Raw genomic sequence first — 17,302 nt, 5'->3', positions numbered from 1 at the left:
AAAATATTATTCTTCATATTTGGCACATACTAAATATTAGAATAAATATATGAATGCCATTCTTCAAATGAATCAAAATAGTGCCTTTGTCCCTTACCAGAATTTTAGAAAAATCTCCAAAAGTAACTTGACCACCGGCCGATTCATCAAGCTCCACAAATAAGCTCCTTTTGCCACATCTGTGATTGCTCGCTCCATTATCAAGATACCATGCTTTCTCTTTGTTGCTTTGTTCTTCTTTATATGCTAACAATAGAAATGGCTCTTCTTCTTCATTTTTCTTTTTACCATAATTAACCATCTGATCAACTTGATTAGTAGCACTCCAACAATTCGAAGAGTAGTGCCCAAACTTCATGTAATTATAATATTGAATATTAGATCTATCATACCACCTTCTTTCATATAGCCATCCTCTATCACGTCCTCTTCCTCTTATAGAATTTGAACCTTGCTCGTTCTTTTCATTGCTTGATGAGCCACGATCGATTATTCCTCTTCCTCGTCCTCGACCTCGTCCTCGGGCTTTTTCTTGAGTTCTTCCATGATCTTCTTGTATAGTAAGTTTCATTTGTAGAACTTCCTCTAATGGTTTTTCTTCCTTTCTTTTGTTAAGCTTTTTCTCATGAACTTGCAAAAAGCCTATGATTTCTTCAATTGTCACTTCCTCCAAATCTTTGGATTCTTCTATGGCTGCAACAACAAAATCAAATTTCGGATCCAAAAACCGTAACACCTTTTCCACCACTCGAATATTGATTAGAGTTTCACCATTTCTTCTTAATTGATTAACAATCACCATAATTCTTGTAAAATAATCAGCAATAGATTCTGAATCTTTCATTTATAAAGACTCAAAATCACTTCTAAGGCTTTGAAGACCAATCTTTTTTATTTTATCAATACTCTTGTATACCTTTTGAAGAAATTTCTAAGCTTGTCTTGACGCTGTAGCAGCTGCAACAATCTCAAAGGTAGCTTTATCCAACTCTTGATAAATCAAGAAAAGAGCCTTCTTGTCCTTCTTCCTTGACTCCATTAGCGATTGCCTTTGATTCTCCATCAAAGTCGCCTCATCTTCAGACTCCACATAGCCTTTTTCAACTAATTTTCATGCATCTTGCGAGCCAACCAGTGTCTTCATTTGGATGCACCAATTCTCGTAGTTGTCTTTAGTGAGTTGAGGAGCCGAAAATGCCATCATATTGTTGGCCATTGGATTAGTCTAGCTCTGATACCACTTTGTTAGGAAAAAAAAATGAGGAAGAACACTCAAGAAGAAGGTGGTAGAAACTCTCAAGAATAAAGTTTGCAATAAGGATAATTTTCATTCAATTCACATCATACAAATGGATGCTTACAACCCTTTATATGGACTTCATATGACTCTAAAAATTCTTACATGTAACTCATAATTCTTGACCTTTAATATTCTTAGCTCATGACTCTTGATATACCCATGACCCATGATTGTTAAATCTCTAATAACTCATCACTCTTCACATTCTACAACTTATGACTCTTAACCTTCTATAACTTATGATTACTCTTGTGACCCTTAGCCTTTCACCTTCTTAACCTTGACTTGACTTTGACTCTCCAACTAGGATGCTAGTTGGATGCCACATCACCATAGAAATCAAGTTTATTATCCAATAGGAGCTTGGCTCAATTCTAAATCAGGCTTTGATATTTAATCCAAGCCTAGCTTGTTGGACCAAAAATCTCAACATGAGCCCATAAATTATCAGGCCAGCACTTCCATAGGTCTGTTTAGCTTGGTCAAAGGTTGTAACATGCTAAACAATAGTTACTGGTTCTTTGAAGGTGGAATACATATTAATTTTTAGTCATTTTATTTTATAAACTTCGACTGATGTTTCGATAATTGATGAATCATTTCTTTAGAATGACTGACTCTTATCATTATTCTTCACACACACACACACACACACACACACACACACAGAGAGAGACACACACAGAGAGAGAGAGAGAGAGAGAGACCATCTACTATTTGTTTTTGATATTTGATGGGTCATTTTAATATTTAAAGACTCGTTTGGTTCACGAAAAGAGGAGGGGGGGAAGTATGATTAACGAAAAAATAGAGAAATACTTCATATTTGGTTGGAGTTTTCAAAGAAGAGATATAGAAAAGTAGCTTTTCTATAAAAATAAGGTTCTTATATTTAATAGAAAGAAAAACCCAAAATAAGATATAAGAAAGTTTAGTTTTCACTGATTGAAAATTGGGATAATTTTTTTTCCAAAAATACCTTTAAACTTTTAGAGAAAATGAGGTACAGTATCTTTCTTTATTAAAGGCATAACATGTATTTTATATATTTTTTATAAAAAACTAGATGCTTAATCAAATGTAAGTCATTCTAAAAAACTACCTTTAAACGTGTTTTCTTCCTGCCCGCCTCCAAAAACCTCCAAAACACTAGTCCGATTAAATCATCAATCTGGGCATGTGTATCATGCCAACCGTAGCGAGCTCAGACTGGCTCTCCTTTTTTCCTCGTGACGGCAGATCAGAAGGAAATAAATATTGATATTATCAAAAAGATGACCAATTCCAAGAAAGCCTAAAGAGAGCAGTCTGTTTGTTTATCTACTGCGAAGTTTTCTATACTTCGAGACACTCAAGTGCTTTTAAGCTGCTATCTTCGTCCCTTTCCAATCTTCTGTTACTTCTTTTCCTTGTAGTCATGTTCTTTTATTTGGCCTTGGCCACTTTTTATATCCTTTATTTTCTTAATGAAGTCCACTGGAGCTTGCCTCCTCCATTTCCTCGGAAAAAGAGAAGGAATTGTATTAATTTTCAAATAACAGATGTTAAAATATTACTATAGCCATAATGATTTTGTGAACCTTTGTTTCATTGCACTGTCTATCACCACCAAATAATATACATGATTGGCAAAAGTTCGTTGAGTAGTCATTTTGCCATATAATATCATTAGTTTGTTGTTGTTATCTTTTATTTTAACATAAAAAAATATTTTCATCTCATTCAAAGAGTGATATATGACATGCATTATTATAACACTAGATGATGGTTTCGTGTGCTTTTTTGTTTTGTTAATAGTGTAACCATAGCGTTGCAGTATAGAACAGACTTTGAGCTAAAATTCCCCAAAGCAATCTTTAGAGAGAGAAACTTTGCATGTGGACCACATGAAGTGATATTGCTTCTCAAAAGATGAGGTTTCTAGGGTTCTTTAACAAAAGTTCCCATAGCTTCTAGGGTCATTGCACCCATTGTAGGCACTATCCTAAGAAAATTATTAGAGTTACAGAAGACCAGTTAGAGCTGACTTGGAATATGTTGTGTTGTAACCGGTGTTCACAAAATTACAAGGCGTCTTTGCTGACGAGAGGATTTAAGGGCACCAAGTTAGGGAGACTATGTACCCAAATGGACGCCGCTCGCCCATTGGGTCAAAAGAAAGTTTGGACCAGCAACACATGCTTGGAAAAGAGTTAGGTATAGTTTATAAGTAGGGAAAAAGACAATAAATGATGATGAACATGGTATTTGACAAAGCCCACGGACAGAAAAGAAGTATCCACTGCTTGTGCTGGTCCATGAATTGTTGTCACTTTTCTCACAAGTAAGAGAGAATGTATGATCTAAAATATAAATTTGGACATTATGGAGGGGAAAACTTTGAGATAATACTGTATGGTTAGCTTGTCTTAAGCTAGCTGATTAGAATATTCAATGCAACCTCTTGATGGAGACTACTAAACCTCAAATGAATCATGTGGCATTCTTGGTTTGCTATCCAGCAGTGGTTTTCCGATCGAATGTCGTTAAGTAGATGGGTTTGGAAGGGTTAAAGTATACCATGTATGCATACTAGGTATGGTTAATGTTTGTCCAAAGAATGCATCATTTTTATAATGTTTCACTCCAATTATGCAAAGAGAAACTAGCATGCTGTGCTTCTAGAATCCACAAGCTGTCTGCGTTCAAGATGACAATGCAGCCTTGTCTACTTTGAAATGTTAAGCTTTGAAGTTATGTTTTATTCAGCTAAAGAGCTAACATTCCCTAACTAATTCGTTGATAAATGAGGCTAATTTGATCAACTTTATGGCATTCTTTAATGATAAAACAATGAAGTCAAGGATGTAAGAAAATTGATAATAGCATTCAGTCATCTCTTAAAATGTCCAAAAGCTAAAAAACTTTGTATTATATTTTTCTTATACTAGTTTGATCGGATACTCCTCCTAATTGAAGACAAGTTTCTAGGTTACCAAAAGTCTAGTAGTAGTTCTATACAAAGTAGAAAACATATTAGACATAAATGAGACACGGTTGGTTGTATAATTGGAATGCATCCTTTTAGTCATTTTAACCTTCTGTGGCATCTTCAAGGTTTATCCAACTACAGAGATTATACTTGGTCAAACATTTCCAAGAACTTGATCAGGCTGAGGCACACTGCATTCATGGTGATGGCTGCTGCTAACCCGGTGTTACATAATGATTCCTCTTTGAGCGAAATTAGTCTCCACTAAATACAGATTGGTAGGCTCATTGACTACTTACCATCAAATTGGTCGTTTATCTACCATTTGGAAAGTTATTTCTGGTTCAGCCTAGGTCTCGAATAGTGCCTTTCAGTGGCACATTGGCAATGGGACTGCACTTTGGATATTAAATGATGGCTGGCTTAGCAATACCTCTCTCAACAGAAGGCTTATTATAATAAATGATGATATATCTATGGAAGGCTCGTATGTACCTAATCTCATTATACTCAACCGAGGTCATGGAATGTCCGGTTCTTGCATGAAATTTTTACTGCTGAGGTGGTTTGGGAATAAAGTTCATTTGCCATTCCAAAGCATCCTTGTGATGACCTGCTTACTTGGAAGTTGGAGTAGAATGGGAACAAAGACCACAAAACCCGAGATGTTTATAAACTTCTGATTTGCGTTTCTGGTTCTGAACTCCCAACAGTGAAGGTGTTCAATGATATCTGGAACTTGCAGGCTATTCCGAGGGTTAAATTATTTTGGTGGAAGATAGAATGGCAGAGGCTACCAGGTAAAATCATACTGCCACAAAAAGGCTTGTTAGACCCTATAGCAGCCTTTTGTGGCGTATGTGGAGCTGAAGAAGATATTGAGCATGTCCTGATAAGCTGCTGAGTAGCTAAAGAGACCTGGGAGTGCATTGCTGCAAGGCTGTCTACCACCTTTAAAATTTAAAATCTTCTCAAGATATGATCAACCCTTTCTCACAAAGGCAGTCTCTCATATATCAGTCACTTGTTCCCTATGGTGGATAGCTACTGTGGAATTCCAGGAATGATAGAATATTCTACTAGCAGAAGCCACTATTCCGGCTTGAATAGCTGAACAAACTTTTAGATTGGCTCTTGAATTTGTTGAGGCATCTGCATACTCTCAAATCACTAATCTTGGGCACTAAGATACTTGCAGCTCTAGAAGCTCTACTGGATTCCTGATCAGAAATTCTATGAGCAAAATTTTCCTTGAAGGTTCAAAATGCTTCCCAGCTATTTCAGTTCCATACTAGGAGTTAAGAGAAGCATGGGAAGGTTTAATGGCAAACTGTTTCAATGTTAAACTGCTCAAAAAATTATTCTTGAAGGAAACTCCTACGTACGTAGTCATTAACTGGACCGGGTGATATCGTATGCGAAGGCTCTTAACCATCTATTCATGGACATTCAGCAAATTATTTCAGATTTAGAGTTCTTCCGGGTAGATCATGTATTTGAACAGACAAGTTATGCTGCTGATTGGTTGGCGGGAAGAAAGACTAATTTTGATCTTCCACGGGGTCCCTTATGCCGTCCTTGCCTTCAGTCCTGCAGAGATCCTTCGTTTTTCCTTTGTTTATTTTTGGTTCTATGGTGTGTCGCTTTAGTTTATGTTCTAGCATTGCATGGGAAAAAAAAAAAAATCTGATATGGTTTGGATTCACCATCCTTAAATTATTCTTGCCTAACAACTCAATCCATCAACTAGGCATGTCCAGTAAAATCAACGGCCAACCAAATCTCGAAACAATCGCCGTGATTGGTTATAGCTCAGCGCGATCTTAACATGCCTGAAAAGAAATATCGTAATCAGCTAGCAGATAAAAAAAATATTTGATCACGACGTACCTTAAAAAAAATATTCTAACCACCCCGGTCAGCAGATATGAAAAGATCTTAATTACTTGTCCGCAAATCACGCGATCCTAATTCGTATATTCTTCTCTATAAATACTAGGTACAGGACCACGTAGATATTATGAGAAATTCGAATACCATACTCTAATACTTTTATCTCTTCTGTTTTCTCTCAAAACATTGCCTGACTTAAAGTATTGGAAGTTCCTAGCCGAATAAGTTCTAACGACCTTCTAATCGTTTTCTGTGGTTGCAAAACAACTCCAACACTCCTCCAACTCAGTTAAACAGAGTGGCTCAATCGGTCAGCTCGTACTTCCATGAATTGAGTTTTGAGCGGCGACAATTTTCATTAACATCTAGTCCTGCTAAATGATTTGCATAGCAGGTGCTCCATGTCAATTTGAAAATGAATCTTAAGTGCTTAGTAAATTGGATTTGCCATTTGTCTCATCGGACCAACTATTTTTGACACATGGAACATTGCAACTAAATGATGGTCAAAGGACTTACGTTCTCCTAAAGGCTGGAAAAATCATTGACTAAGTGAATCTGTCAAATAGCAATGCTACGGGTCCAAATCTAGCAACAATAAAATTCTTTCACGGCCTCAGCGGAACTCAACGGCCGGTTTTGGTTCCAAGCACCAGCCTCCCTATGAGATATATACGGTCCTAAAGCTTTTTTATTGCTGCAAAGGTTGGTCCCCAAAGCATTTTCTTTTGTCAAAATGAAAATGCTGGCACATTTATTCTACGAATTTTAAGTGATTGCTTCTAATCAATGAGTTACCTCAGCGTTCAGTTTCAGGTTACATAAAATTTTCCGTTCCTCAAATTTCGTACTTTATTGAGCTGAAGTAGCTTTCTGGAAAATATTTTTAGGATCATCAATGGCACGCGTGGAAGAAAGTTATAATGATGATCATTTCGAGATGCAGCTCTAGAAACTTTTGCTTTTCGACAAGAACAATCATATTTTTGATGGTTCCCACTTGCTTGAGTGCTCTGTGTTCTTGGACCTATACTGATGAATATTGTATGTTAAAAACTATGTATCAATTTATTCGGAGATATATATCGAATCATTACAAGATATATATTAAAGAAGCTTATGGTAGATATCAGAAAACTGTCGTATATGTACTGGCTTTGTATAACTCAATATCATTAAAACTCCAAGTTTTCTATTTAAAAATAAATGTTAAACTTTTGCAATTCTCAAAGTACCCTTGTCAATTCTATTTTAATCAAAAACCATGTACCACAGAAAGGAAAGCAACAGGGACAAACGGTATTTGTGGGAGAACGAGGAGGGATTCAGATTGTAAGAAGAGGAAAAAAAAGAGAAGGAAATTTTTTTTTTAGAGAGGAAAGAGAAGAAAGGAAAGACACCAAGAAAGGGATCAGGAGGGAAGAAGAGGGACTTGGGAGAGGAAGGAAACAAGGACGCCGTTTTTTTTGGAAAATAATGACACTGCATTAGATAAGCCCCTCCTATCTTAACTCTTCAAGATATGTGCCAAGGGCGTACGTGGCAAAGAATAAAGTCGTCTCCAGGCAATTTTCTCTGGTGCTCATACTAGAGGATTTCTTCTCGCACTAGACACTGGTGTCGTTCAAAAACTAAGAACCAAATACATACATTCATTAGAACGTATACATATAGAACAATGAAATCACTATTTTAAACAGGCATTTTGGCTTACTATATATGTAAGACGCCCTTAAAAATACTTTCACATTGTAGATGGACAAGCAACCATGCATATGGACATTAGGAATGGATTCTTTGTACTTTAAACTACGTTGTTCCGCATTATTTTTTTTTCTGTTTTCCCTTTTTTTTTCTTGAAATCAAGACATAGGCTAAGGTGAAGCCCTCCTGTCACACCAAGGCCAAGTAGAGAGGGAAGAGGGGGGGAAGAAAAGAGGGATTAATTCCTTTCCTACGCATAGAAGTTGGATCTAGCACGGCATGCAAGCTTGGGAGGAAGAGAGAGGAGAGGGGGAATTCAAAAGGATGCCTCTAGCTTTGAAGTTTTGAACACTATGGAGATGAATTTAGGGGTTTAACTTGGACTGCCTCGTTCGCGTCGCATCCTTTTTAAAAAGTTGTGTGTATTCTTCAAAGGTCTTTGGCCCGTCGTGCAACGGCATCGGGTGGACAAAGCTTCTTATCTCGGTCTTACTCTATTTTTGATACTTCAAACTCTCTCAATGTCTTGAGTGGTCAAAGATCTAAGATTGAATAAAGGTACTCCAAACTTTCTCTATGTCTTTTGTGGTCAAAGATCCAAAATTGAACAAAGAGGTGTCTAGGTTGGGCTTGGTTCAGAATTGACATTAGACCGTGAGATTCCACGTGATCCATTTTATTTCTAGATCTAGCTCAAATCCAATTGAACCTTACATTTTAAACTGGTCAAACAAGCTGAGCCAAGCTTTTGGTTGTTTAGCTCCGGCTCGGTCATATAAGAAGGAAGCAAAAGTTTGACTTGATGAGCTCAGTTTAGGTGCAACTATATGTCATATAGTCTCATGTATACAGGGGGTCCACAGAGATTTATCGGATATTTCTCCATCCAATAACTTCAAATTTTTCGACTGCGAATATGTGACAGATGGTATTAAAGCCAGGCTCAATACGTCACACCTCTATCCCTCATGGGTGGATCCTGAGGGTGTCGCGAGATTGAGTCGGAGAGAATATTATAGTGCTCCATTGATTGGATGGAAGGTGTTGCACAAATTTAAAGGTAGGGTAGCAGTCTGATCAGAGTGAACCAAATATGAGTCGACTTTAATATCTATCAATGCGCATCCAACCTATTTATTAAATAAATAAAAATTCAGGCCTATACATGCGTATTTTATCAAAATAGGTAACCCAGGCCATCCTCATATGGTTAAATGGGTTAAGCATTAGCAGCCGTATTTAAAGTATTCCAGCAGGAGCGGCCCAATGTATTTGGGGGCCTAAGGCCGTTTTGTGTTTGAGGTCTTCCCTACAGTGGGCTGGCCTAAGGCGAATTCACATGGGGCCTTTTTTTTCCATTTTATCTTTGAGGCATTTCCTGCGGTGGGCCTTCTTTGGGCCGGGGCCTTAGGCTGACCGCCTCGGTTGCCTAAGGGTTGGGCCGGCCCTGTATTCCAGTGAAGAAATTAGTTCGTTTGTTATTAGTTGGGTGGATGTCTATTTTGCTTAGGTTAGGTTTGGGAAAAGATCAAACCTGTCCGACTTGATCAACGGAAACCGGTTCGTGGTGTGTCTAAAACGGCCGGAGATCTGGATCCAACCTGAACCCATACCGGCCGGGCAACACCGACCTGGTCAACGACCTAAGATTCTACCCCACCACCCACACGTGGACGGAGGTGGTGGAAACCAAACTATACGGCTCAGGCCTCATCCGGCGCCGTGGAAAAGACCACGGACAAGTTTCTAGAGATTCGGATCCTTAAAAGATTTTAAAAATAGATCAGACGGCGATGAGGGACAGACTTTTGAAAATCTCGGTCAAAACTGTCAAATCTGACACCAATCCAACTCAAAGGTCGGCAAAAAAAACAGAAAAAAAAAGGGAAGATAAAAGAAAACACCTCCCCCAAAACCAAGCTCCAAAAAAAATCCACCATATTTACCCAAAAAAAAATCCACCATGAGGTCCGAAAGACAACGATATAGCGGTATCCACCTGACGATACCAAAACCTCCCTTCTATATAATAGTGAAGCTATTCAATGCTCACACCATCAGACCTATTCATCCTCCCTCCTCCCACCCAACCACCCCCCGGGCCTTCTCCCTCCCTCCCTCTCTCTCTCTCTCTCTCTCTCTCTCTCTCTCTCTCTGGTCTTTTATTCACGTTTTATTCTCTTGTTTTAGAGAAACATATAGCACTGCTCTCTCCATTTTATAAACACTACTTACCACCCTGAATGGTTCCCCTCCTTTTTGGTACTTGTTCCTACCATTACCTAAACCTCTCTCTCTCTCTCTCTCTCTCTCTCTCTCTCTCTCTCTCTCTCTCTCTCTCTTTCTCTCTCCCTTTCGGGGAGTTAAAGGAGGAGTTCAATCTTCTATGAGGAGATAGATGCGATGGGGCTCAAGTCCTTAAGCCTCCAGATGATACCATGGGGCTTCCACGTGGCGGGGGCCCGCTGCCGACCCAGCGGCGGTATCCGGAGGAGCCCAGCTCCGGTACGACTGATCGGCTCCGACGGCCGGGTACAGGTGTACCACCGGCCGGTGGCGGCGGCGGAGCTGATGAAAGAATACCCCCGTCACCTCGTCTGCCGCTCAGATTCCTTCTTCATCGGCCAGAAGGTGCCTGCCCTGGCCGCCTGCGAACACCTCCAGCCTGGCCAGAGCTACTTCCTCCTCCCTTCGCACTTCTTCCACTCCGTCCTCTCCTTCGTCACCTTTGCCTCCTCCTTCACCACCCTCAACCACCCCAACGGCATCAAGAAGCAAGCCGTCATAAGGCCGTTCGACGTCCAGAAGACGGCGGAGGGGACGCTCCAGATAACGGTCTCCGACGAGTTCTTTCTTGTTGATAAGGTTAAGCAAGAGGAGGAGGAGAAGAATGGAAGAGGGGTTTGTACGACGGAGGCGTTGGAGAAGGAGTACCGGAGGTTAGTGAGGTGCCAGTCGGCGAAGTGGAGGCCGAAGCTGGAGACTATAGGGGAGGCGGCGACTGAGAGGAGGAGAGGGGGGTGGATCCGGAGGGGAGTCGTGGGGTTTGTGGGGTTGAGGAGGAGGAGGAAGAAGGGGCCCCACCGCACATGAGACAAGGATGGGGGTGTGTAAAGAGAATAAAAAATAAAAAAGAAAAATAAAAAGAGAAGTGTAATAATGAAGGGCTGAGGACCTGAGGAGCTTTTGTTCATTTTGTCCCTTTCGCCTTTTTTTTTTCCTTTTTATTTTAAACAGTTGTAGTCTTGTATATGGTCTAAGTTGTAAAGCAACTGCAAGTTGATGGACAACCAATGGCTCAAACAAGGGCGCAGTTTAATTCGAGAACATTTAGCTTAGGTTTTGCGAGGTCTCCCTCGAACGGGAAATTGCTAGATGAATCAGATCGACTGTGAAAATAGGATGAAATCATTTAGATGGATTCATTTCGTTGTAAAGATGAAATTATTAGATAGATTTATTTTATACTAGATCCACAATGAATTAGATCCACTTAATAATTTCTTACGTGCGACTATGCATGTTGCATATGCGCGTACGTGTGTGATGCTTGGCTGCAAGCAATGTGATGCGGCCTGTATAACCGGCATCTTGTTTATTGTTTGGGTTTTGGAGTTTCAAATCTCAAGCAAGTTATCCCGATTAACCTTCATACGGTGATTGTTGTCGACTTTATTGCTGTTTAATTGGAAGAACTATTGTGAATTAGGTTATAACAAAAATTTACTATTTCAAATACATGGTGGGGATGGTAATATTATTCGCTACATAATTACATTCTTGGGTTTTATATATAGAGTCAGACGGGTCGAGCACTATTCTTTGTGTTAAATTAGTTTAGGTAATTTTACAGTCGCTTATTCCACATGAAGGGATACTATGAATTAAATAATACTAGAGTGAATAATGGCGATGTAGGATCCATGCAAAAAGCTTATACCTATATTTCCTCATATAATTCTCGTTGTTGTAGAATTCCTTGAGCCTAACCACAAAGAGATGAATACCTACCACAAGGGTTGTTTCATGACAACAAGAATAACAGAGTAGATGAGCTCATCTCTTGAAATATGTAGCATTCTATATCAATACATCATTATCTAGAAAGAGGAGGGGACAAAGGTCAGTAGCTATCAAAAGGAGTTCTTCTCGTAAGCTCTTTTTTTTTTCCCAATCGATATGATTTCCTTAACTAAATGTCTGACCTTTGGTCAAAAGCGACGAAGGGTTGGTGTCAGCTGACCGCACTCCAAAGGAAATGTTTGCATTGGTCCCCTCCGCCGAGAGCTACCAATCTAGATGTTATAATATATAAAGATTTTACAAATACTCACTGAATCCATTTTGCTAGAACACCCTAGGGACGTTTTTCACCAATACGTAGGCCCCACGAGTAAGTAAAGTGGGTGCAAACGTGGGTGTGCATCGTAGCAGTTATGTTAAACTAACGCTCTTTGGGTGAGTTCTACTCATTTACAAATAGAGCAAAGAGCGGCTGGTAAAGAAAAAATTATTGCCTACACCTACACTACATGCACCCTTGGCCATGCATGTAGCCGATCAGGGTTGCTAGTTAGTATCGTAATATGCTGAGATGCATGCTTGATGCATGAGCTCTTTGAAAAATAAGGATCATTCTTGGCTACATGCACGGTCATATAATGCATATAGTATAAGAATAAGTTCTCATGATCAAAAAGTTGCTCCGACAGGAATAATTTGAATGGCCGTAGAAAAATCGGGTAGATTCTAGATATCGATTAGGTCCAACATGAACCTACCTCTCATAACATATCCCTTCAAAGCCAACCAAAGGACCATCATACAGATATACATACATACAAACATGCATACGTACATGCATGCGTGCATGCATGCATGCATGCATACATACATATATATTACATGTTGCATTCATGCATGTAGGTAGGCGTACTATTTTTATATTTTTATATATACATACATACATTATATATGTTTATATATGTGTATATATCCATATGCATCTATATAAAAATGTGGCAGTTGAGATGGTATATAAAATTTTAAACTATACCTAGCCCGATTTTGGGGTTCGGGCTGAAAAATGACCAAGCCATGCCCATCTCTATTGACCTTGTGGGCCTAACAAAGACGTACCTTAATCTACTGACATAAGACAACCGTGACCATTTAAACCCACCTGCCCCAACTCAACCTACAATGATCGAAGAAAGAGTGGGAGGTGCATGGTATGGCCTGGTTTGATGATGAGAGCATGTTTTGGGAAGAGTATTTTAGTAATTTCAAAATTTACATGCGTTCTGATATTTCATTTGATGCTTGCCATTTTATAACATAACTATTAGGAATCCGCTAAACAATGTTAATATTTTTGTGAAATCAGCTGAAATTAAGCACTTCCGCATGCTATGACCCATGCTTATTGTTGCCATAGAATTCTGGACCGAGGTCAGAACGTAGCTCGGTTGACCCTAAGCTCAACAGAAACTGAGTTGCACGAGGCGTCGAAGGTGCAAAGAAGTGAATCTCCTTCGAGGATGGCCTGCAAAAAGTCTGTTTGCCTTAGGGTTTCAGGTGGGAGACCCTTCGATGCCTAAGATAGTATATAGAGGCAACAATATGGAAGGAAAAAAATTCTGGCAGTGTTGAGTTCTCTTCAAATGAACATGATATACCTGAGGTCTTCACTGCCCCTTTATATAGGGTAGTTCATTTTGTCGGTTACCTAAAATTGATATTGTTACGGGGGAACTCAGCCACCATGCCCCACGTGACCGACACGCGCGCCCAAGAAGACACAGCTGCCCCTTGATCCAGTAACCCGACCCCGAGTCGGATATCTTCGGCTTCGCAGCCCGACCCCGAGTCGGCTGCCCCTTGATCCAGTAACCCGACCCCGAGTCGGATATATTCGGCTTCGCAGCCCCGACCCCGAGTCCGGCTGCCCTTGATCCAGCAATCCGACCCCGAGTCGGATATCTTCGGCTTCGCAGCCCGACCCCGAGTCGGCTGCCCCTTGATCCAGCAATCCGACCCCGAGTCGGCAACCTCTCGACAACGACAGGCTGTTCCCCTGAAGCACGCCACGACCTCTGTCCCTCCAACGGTCGTATCCGGCGCTGCTCCACGATCTCCTGTAAACAGCCGTACAAGGCGGAGCTCCACTACGCCCTGTCACGGCCGTACCCAGCGCTGCCCCACGCAGCCTCTGTAACGGCCATGTCAGTGGCAACTCCATCGTGCCACACGATGACCAACCCCCCGAAGGACCCCCCAGCCTGGTATATATGCTGGCGGGGGGGAGAAGGGGGGAGGTTGAGCAAGAACTTCCAGAGCATTCTCCTACTACCTGCAATTATCTCTCCTTCTCCTCCAATCTCCTCTGACTTGATCGTCGGAGGGCCCCCACTACCGCTCCAGTGGTGGTGCGAGGCTTGCTTGGCAGGTTTTCCGGTGGGAAGGTGGAGCACAATCAACACCAACCAAGGCAACTCAGACGGAATCCCGTTCACATCGCTGTGCCAATCGTTCTCGTTTGGACCACCAGCAACAGTTGGCGCTAGAGGAAGGGCCGAATCTTAGAGCGATCGTAATGGCACGGGCGAGGTGGTCGTGGAGCTTCCAATGCCTCCGGTCGCGGGGCCTCTCGCGCCTCCGGCCGGGAGGCCGCTGCGTCTCCAACACATTCTCAGCAACACTCCACCGTTCCACCCCCATTCAGATGGTCGAAGCCGCTCAGTTCGACCAGTTAGCCCCAGCAGGTTCGCACCTCGCGGAGGCGGTGCAGAACCTGCAGGGTGTGATGTCTCGGGCGCCGCAGCGGGGCCCAGGAGCCGCTGCTCCCTGAGCGCTCACCTGTCCTCCTTAACCCGCGCTCCTTCCTCTTCCCATGGGGAGGAGCGCCGGCGCGAGGAAGATTCTCGAGCACGGTCCAGTCTGCCGGGACCGTCCCCATCGGAGGCTGCGCGGGGTACGAAAGGCGGGCCCGGGCGCGTTCCCAGACCCCCAGTCCTCAAGGAACCCGCGCTCCAGTCGGTCCCCCCTCTCGGTGCTCCTTGTTCCCACCCATCGGTCGCGCTCCCTGGACCGGCGGGTGGACGATCTCCACCGACAACTCCAGGTCCTGAAGGGCCACACTAAAGATCCCTTCGCCGACTTGGAGATCTCCTCCCAACCGGCGCTTGCCTCGAGGATCCTGCGGACCCCGAATCCGCCGGGGTTTAAAATGCCGGCGATCGAGCCTATGACGGGGCGGCGGACCCGCGGGATTCACGTCGAGAGTTTCAGGACCCTTATGCTCCTCCACGGAGCATCAAGGGTCCTCTCCTCTGCAAGGCTTTCCCGGCGACCCTCCGTGGCCCGGCAAGGGCGTGGTTCGCCGGCTTGGAGGCTAACTCGATCCAGACCTTCGATCAGTTTACCCGCCTCTTCATCACCCATTTCGCCGTCAGTAGCCGGCGGCGACTGGCTCTCCGACTCCCTCTTTGATGTCCGGCAAAACCGAGGGAGAAAGCTTGCGGGATTATCTTGACCCGCTTCAACAAGGCTACGTTGGAAGTCCGGAACCTGAGCCAGGAGGTGGCTCTTTCAGCCCTGAAGCGTGGCTTCCGAAGGGCAGGACCACTTCTCCCTGGACAAACGCCTGCCGCGGAGCTTCCCGGAGCCTGTTGTCCCCGGGCGAACCAGTATGGCGGACGCCGAGGAGGCGGCCGCCCACCGGAGCAAGGAGGCCGCCGAGGATCCCTCCAAAGCTCGGGAAGAAAGGCGAAAAGAGGCACGCCAGGGAGGAGCCCGACGCCCTCGAGCGTTCGGCGCAGCAAGCTGGGTCCGCCGGCGAGGAACCACGGCGCCCTAGCGCCCTCGTATCCTCCCCGCCTCCAGACGTTTTCAACCGGGTAGCACTCCTCTCCTGACTCCCCCGGGCCCCAGATCCTCATGGGAAATCAAGGGCGGAGGACCTCCCCGTTTCTTCTTTTTTTTCCCGAGACAGACGATGAAGAAGATCCTGGGCAGGAGGCCCTCTCAGGGCGTACTGTGAGGTACCACCGGTGAACCCACGTGGCCGGCCACGACACGCATAAGAGCTGCTTTCCAGGCTTCGGGACGAAGATCGCAGGCTCTCATCCCGCCGAGGGCGTCTGGGCTCGGATATGTAAACGGACGCGACGTCCCCCTCCGCAGACTCGCGTCCGGCCGGACCCGGCCCCTCCCGCGAGCCTCGGGAGCAGAAATCGACCCGTCGTCGGGGCTGATCCATATATCACTGGGCGGGCTGCCCCCGGCCCGAGGAGGCAACGCGCGGGGGGCTCGATCTGAAGCATCAAGGGCAGCCGTCGCAAAGAGGCAGAGGGTCGGTAATGTAATCACTTTTTGTGATAAAGACTGTAAAGGGGGTTCAGACCCCCCACGACGACGCCATGGTGATCTCCCTCACTATGGCAAACTATGAGTAAGGCGTGTTCTTGTGGATAGTGGAAGCTCAGCTGATATTTTGTTTTACGAGGCCTTCCAAAAGATGAGCTTGTCCAGACAATTGTTTGCACAAAAACATCCACTCCCCTCATGGGATTCACTGGAGACGCTTTGTCTCGGCCGAAGGTGTCGTTGGCTGCCTGTGACTGCGGGCGTTGCACCCGCAGAAAAGCCACGGTGCGGCTCGGGTTCTGGTCGTCCGTGTTCCCTCGGCCTACACGCTTCCTCGGACGACCCGGACTTGAACGCCCTTCGCGCGGTGGTCTCAACGTTACCACTTGCTCATGCGGTTCCCACGGCGGCCGGGATTGGAGAGGTCCGGAGGTGACCAAGCGACCCGCAAGGCAATGTTTCCTAGCAACTCTCAAAGGGAAGAAGCCGTAGAAGCCTTAAGCGTCGAGTCCCTTGACGCCAGAGACGAGGTGGCCTTGCGGCACGGGGAGCCGGCCGAAGGTCGTGATCGAAGTTCCCCTCGAGGGAAGTCGCCCTGACCGGACGGTCCGGGTCGGCCACCAATCTCGACCCGGGAGCTCGGGGCTCGGTTGGTGGAATTCCTCCGAGCCAACGCCGATGTATTTGCCTGGTCGGGCGGCCGATGTACCCTGGGATCGACCCCGGAGGTCATTTCTCACGCCCTCAACGTCGACCCAACCAACCGACCAGTAAAGCAGAAGAAGAGACACTGTGCCCCGGATCGGATCCGAGTGGTCGACCAGGAGGTAGACAGCTCTTGGAGGCAGGATTCATAAGGGAGGGTCAGCTACCCCGAATGGCTGGCAAATGTCGTACTTGTCCGGAAGGCGAGCGGGAAAGTGGAGGATGTGCGTCGACTACACCGACCTGAACAAGGCATGCCCCCAAGGATAGCTTATCCGCTTCCGCGGATAGACCAACTGGTCGACGCGACTTCCGGATATCAGCTGCTGTCTTTCATGGACGCCTTCTCCGGCTACAACCAG

General features: G+C 44.2%; 1 protein-coding gene across 1 annotated transcript; it reads left to right on the top strand.

Annotated features, from left to right (window-relative positions):
• Nucleotides 1-9,956: 9,956 nt before the first annotated feature.
• Nucleotides 9,957-11,338, top strand: LOC103700165. Its single transcript, XM_039116623.1, has one exon. It carries the CDS (start codon nucleotides 10,272-10,274, stop codon nucleotides 10,959-10,961), a length of 690 nt encoding a protein of 229 aa, XP_038972551.1. The 5' UTR covers nucleotides 9,957-10,271; the 3' UTR covers nucleotides 10,962-11,338.
• The last annotated feature ends 5,964 nt before the right edge of the window (nucleotides 11,339-17,302 follow it).

This window comes from Phoenix dactylifera, unplaced genomic scaffold (assembly GCF_009389715.1).
Source record: "Phoenix dactylifera cultivar Barhee BC4 unplaced genomic scaffold, palm_55x_up_171113_PBpolish2nd_filt_p 000117F, whole genome shotgun sequence".
Classification (NCBI taxonomy): domain Eukaryota; kingdom Viridiplantae; phylum Streptophyta; class Magnoliopsida; order Arecales; family Arecaceae; genus Phoenix; species Phoenix dactylifera.
The sequence above is the reverse complement of the archived record's forward strand: the minus strand, read 5'-3'. Positions and strand labels throughout refer to the sequence as shown.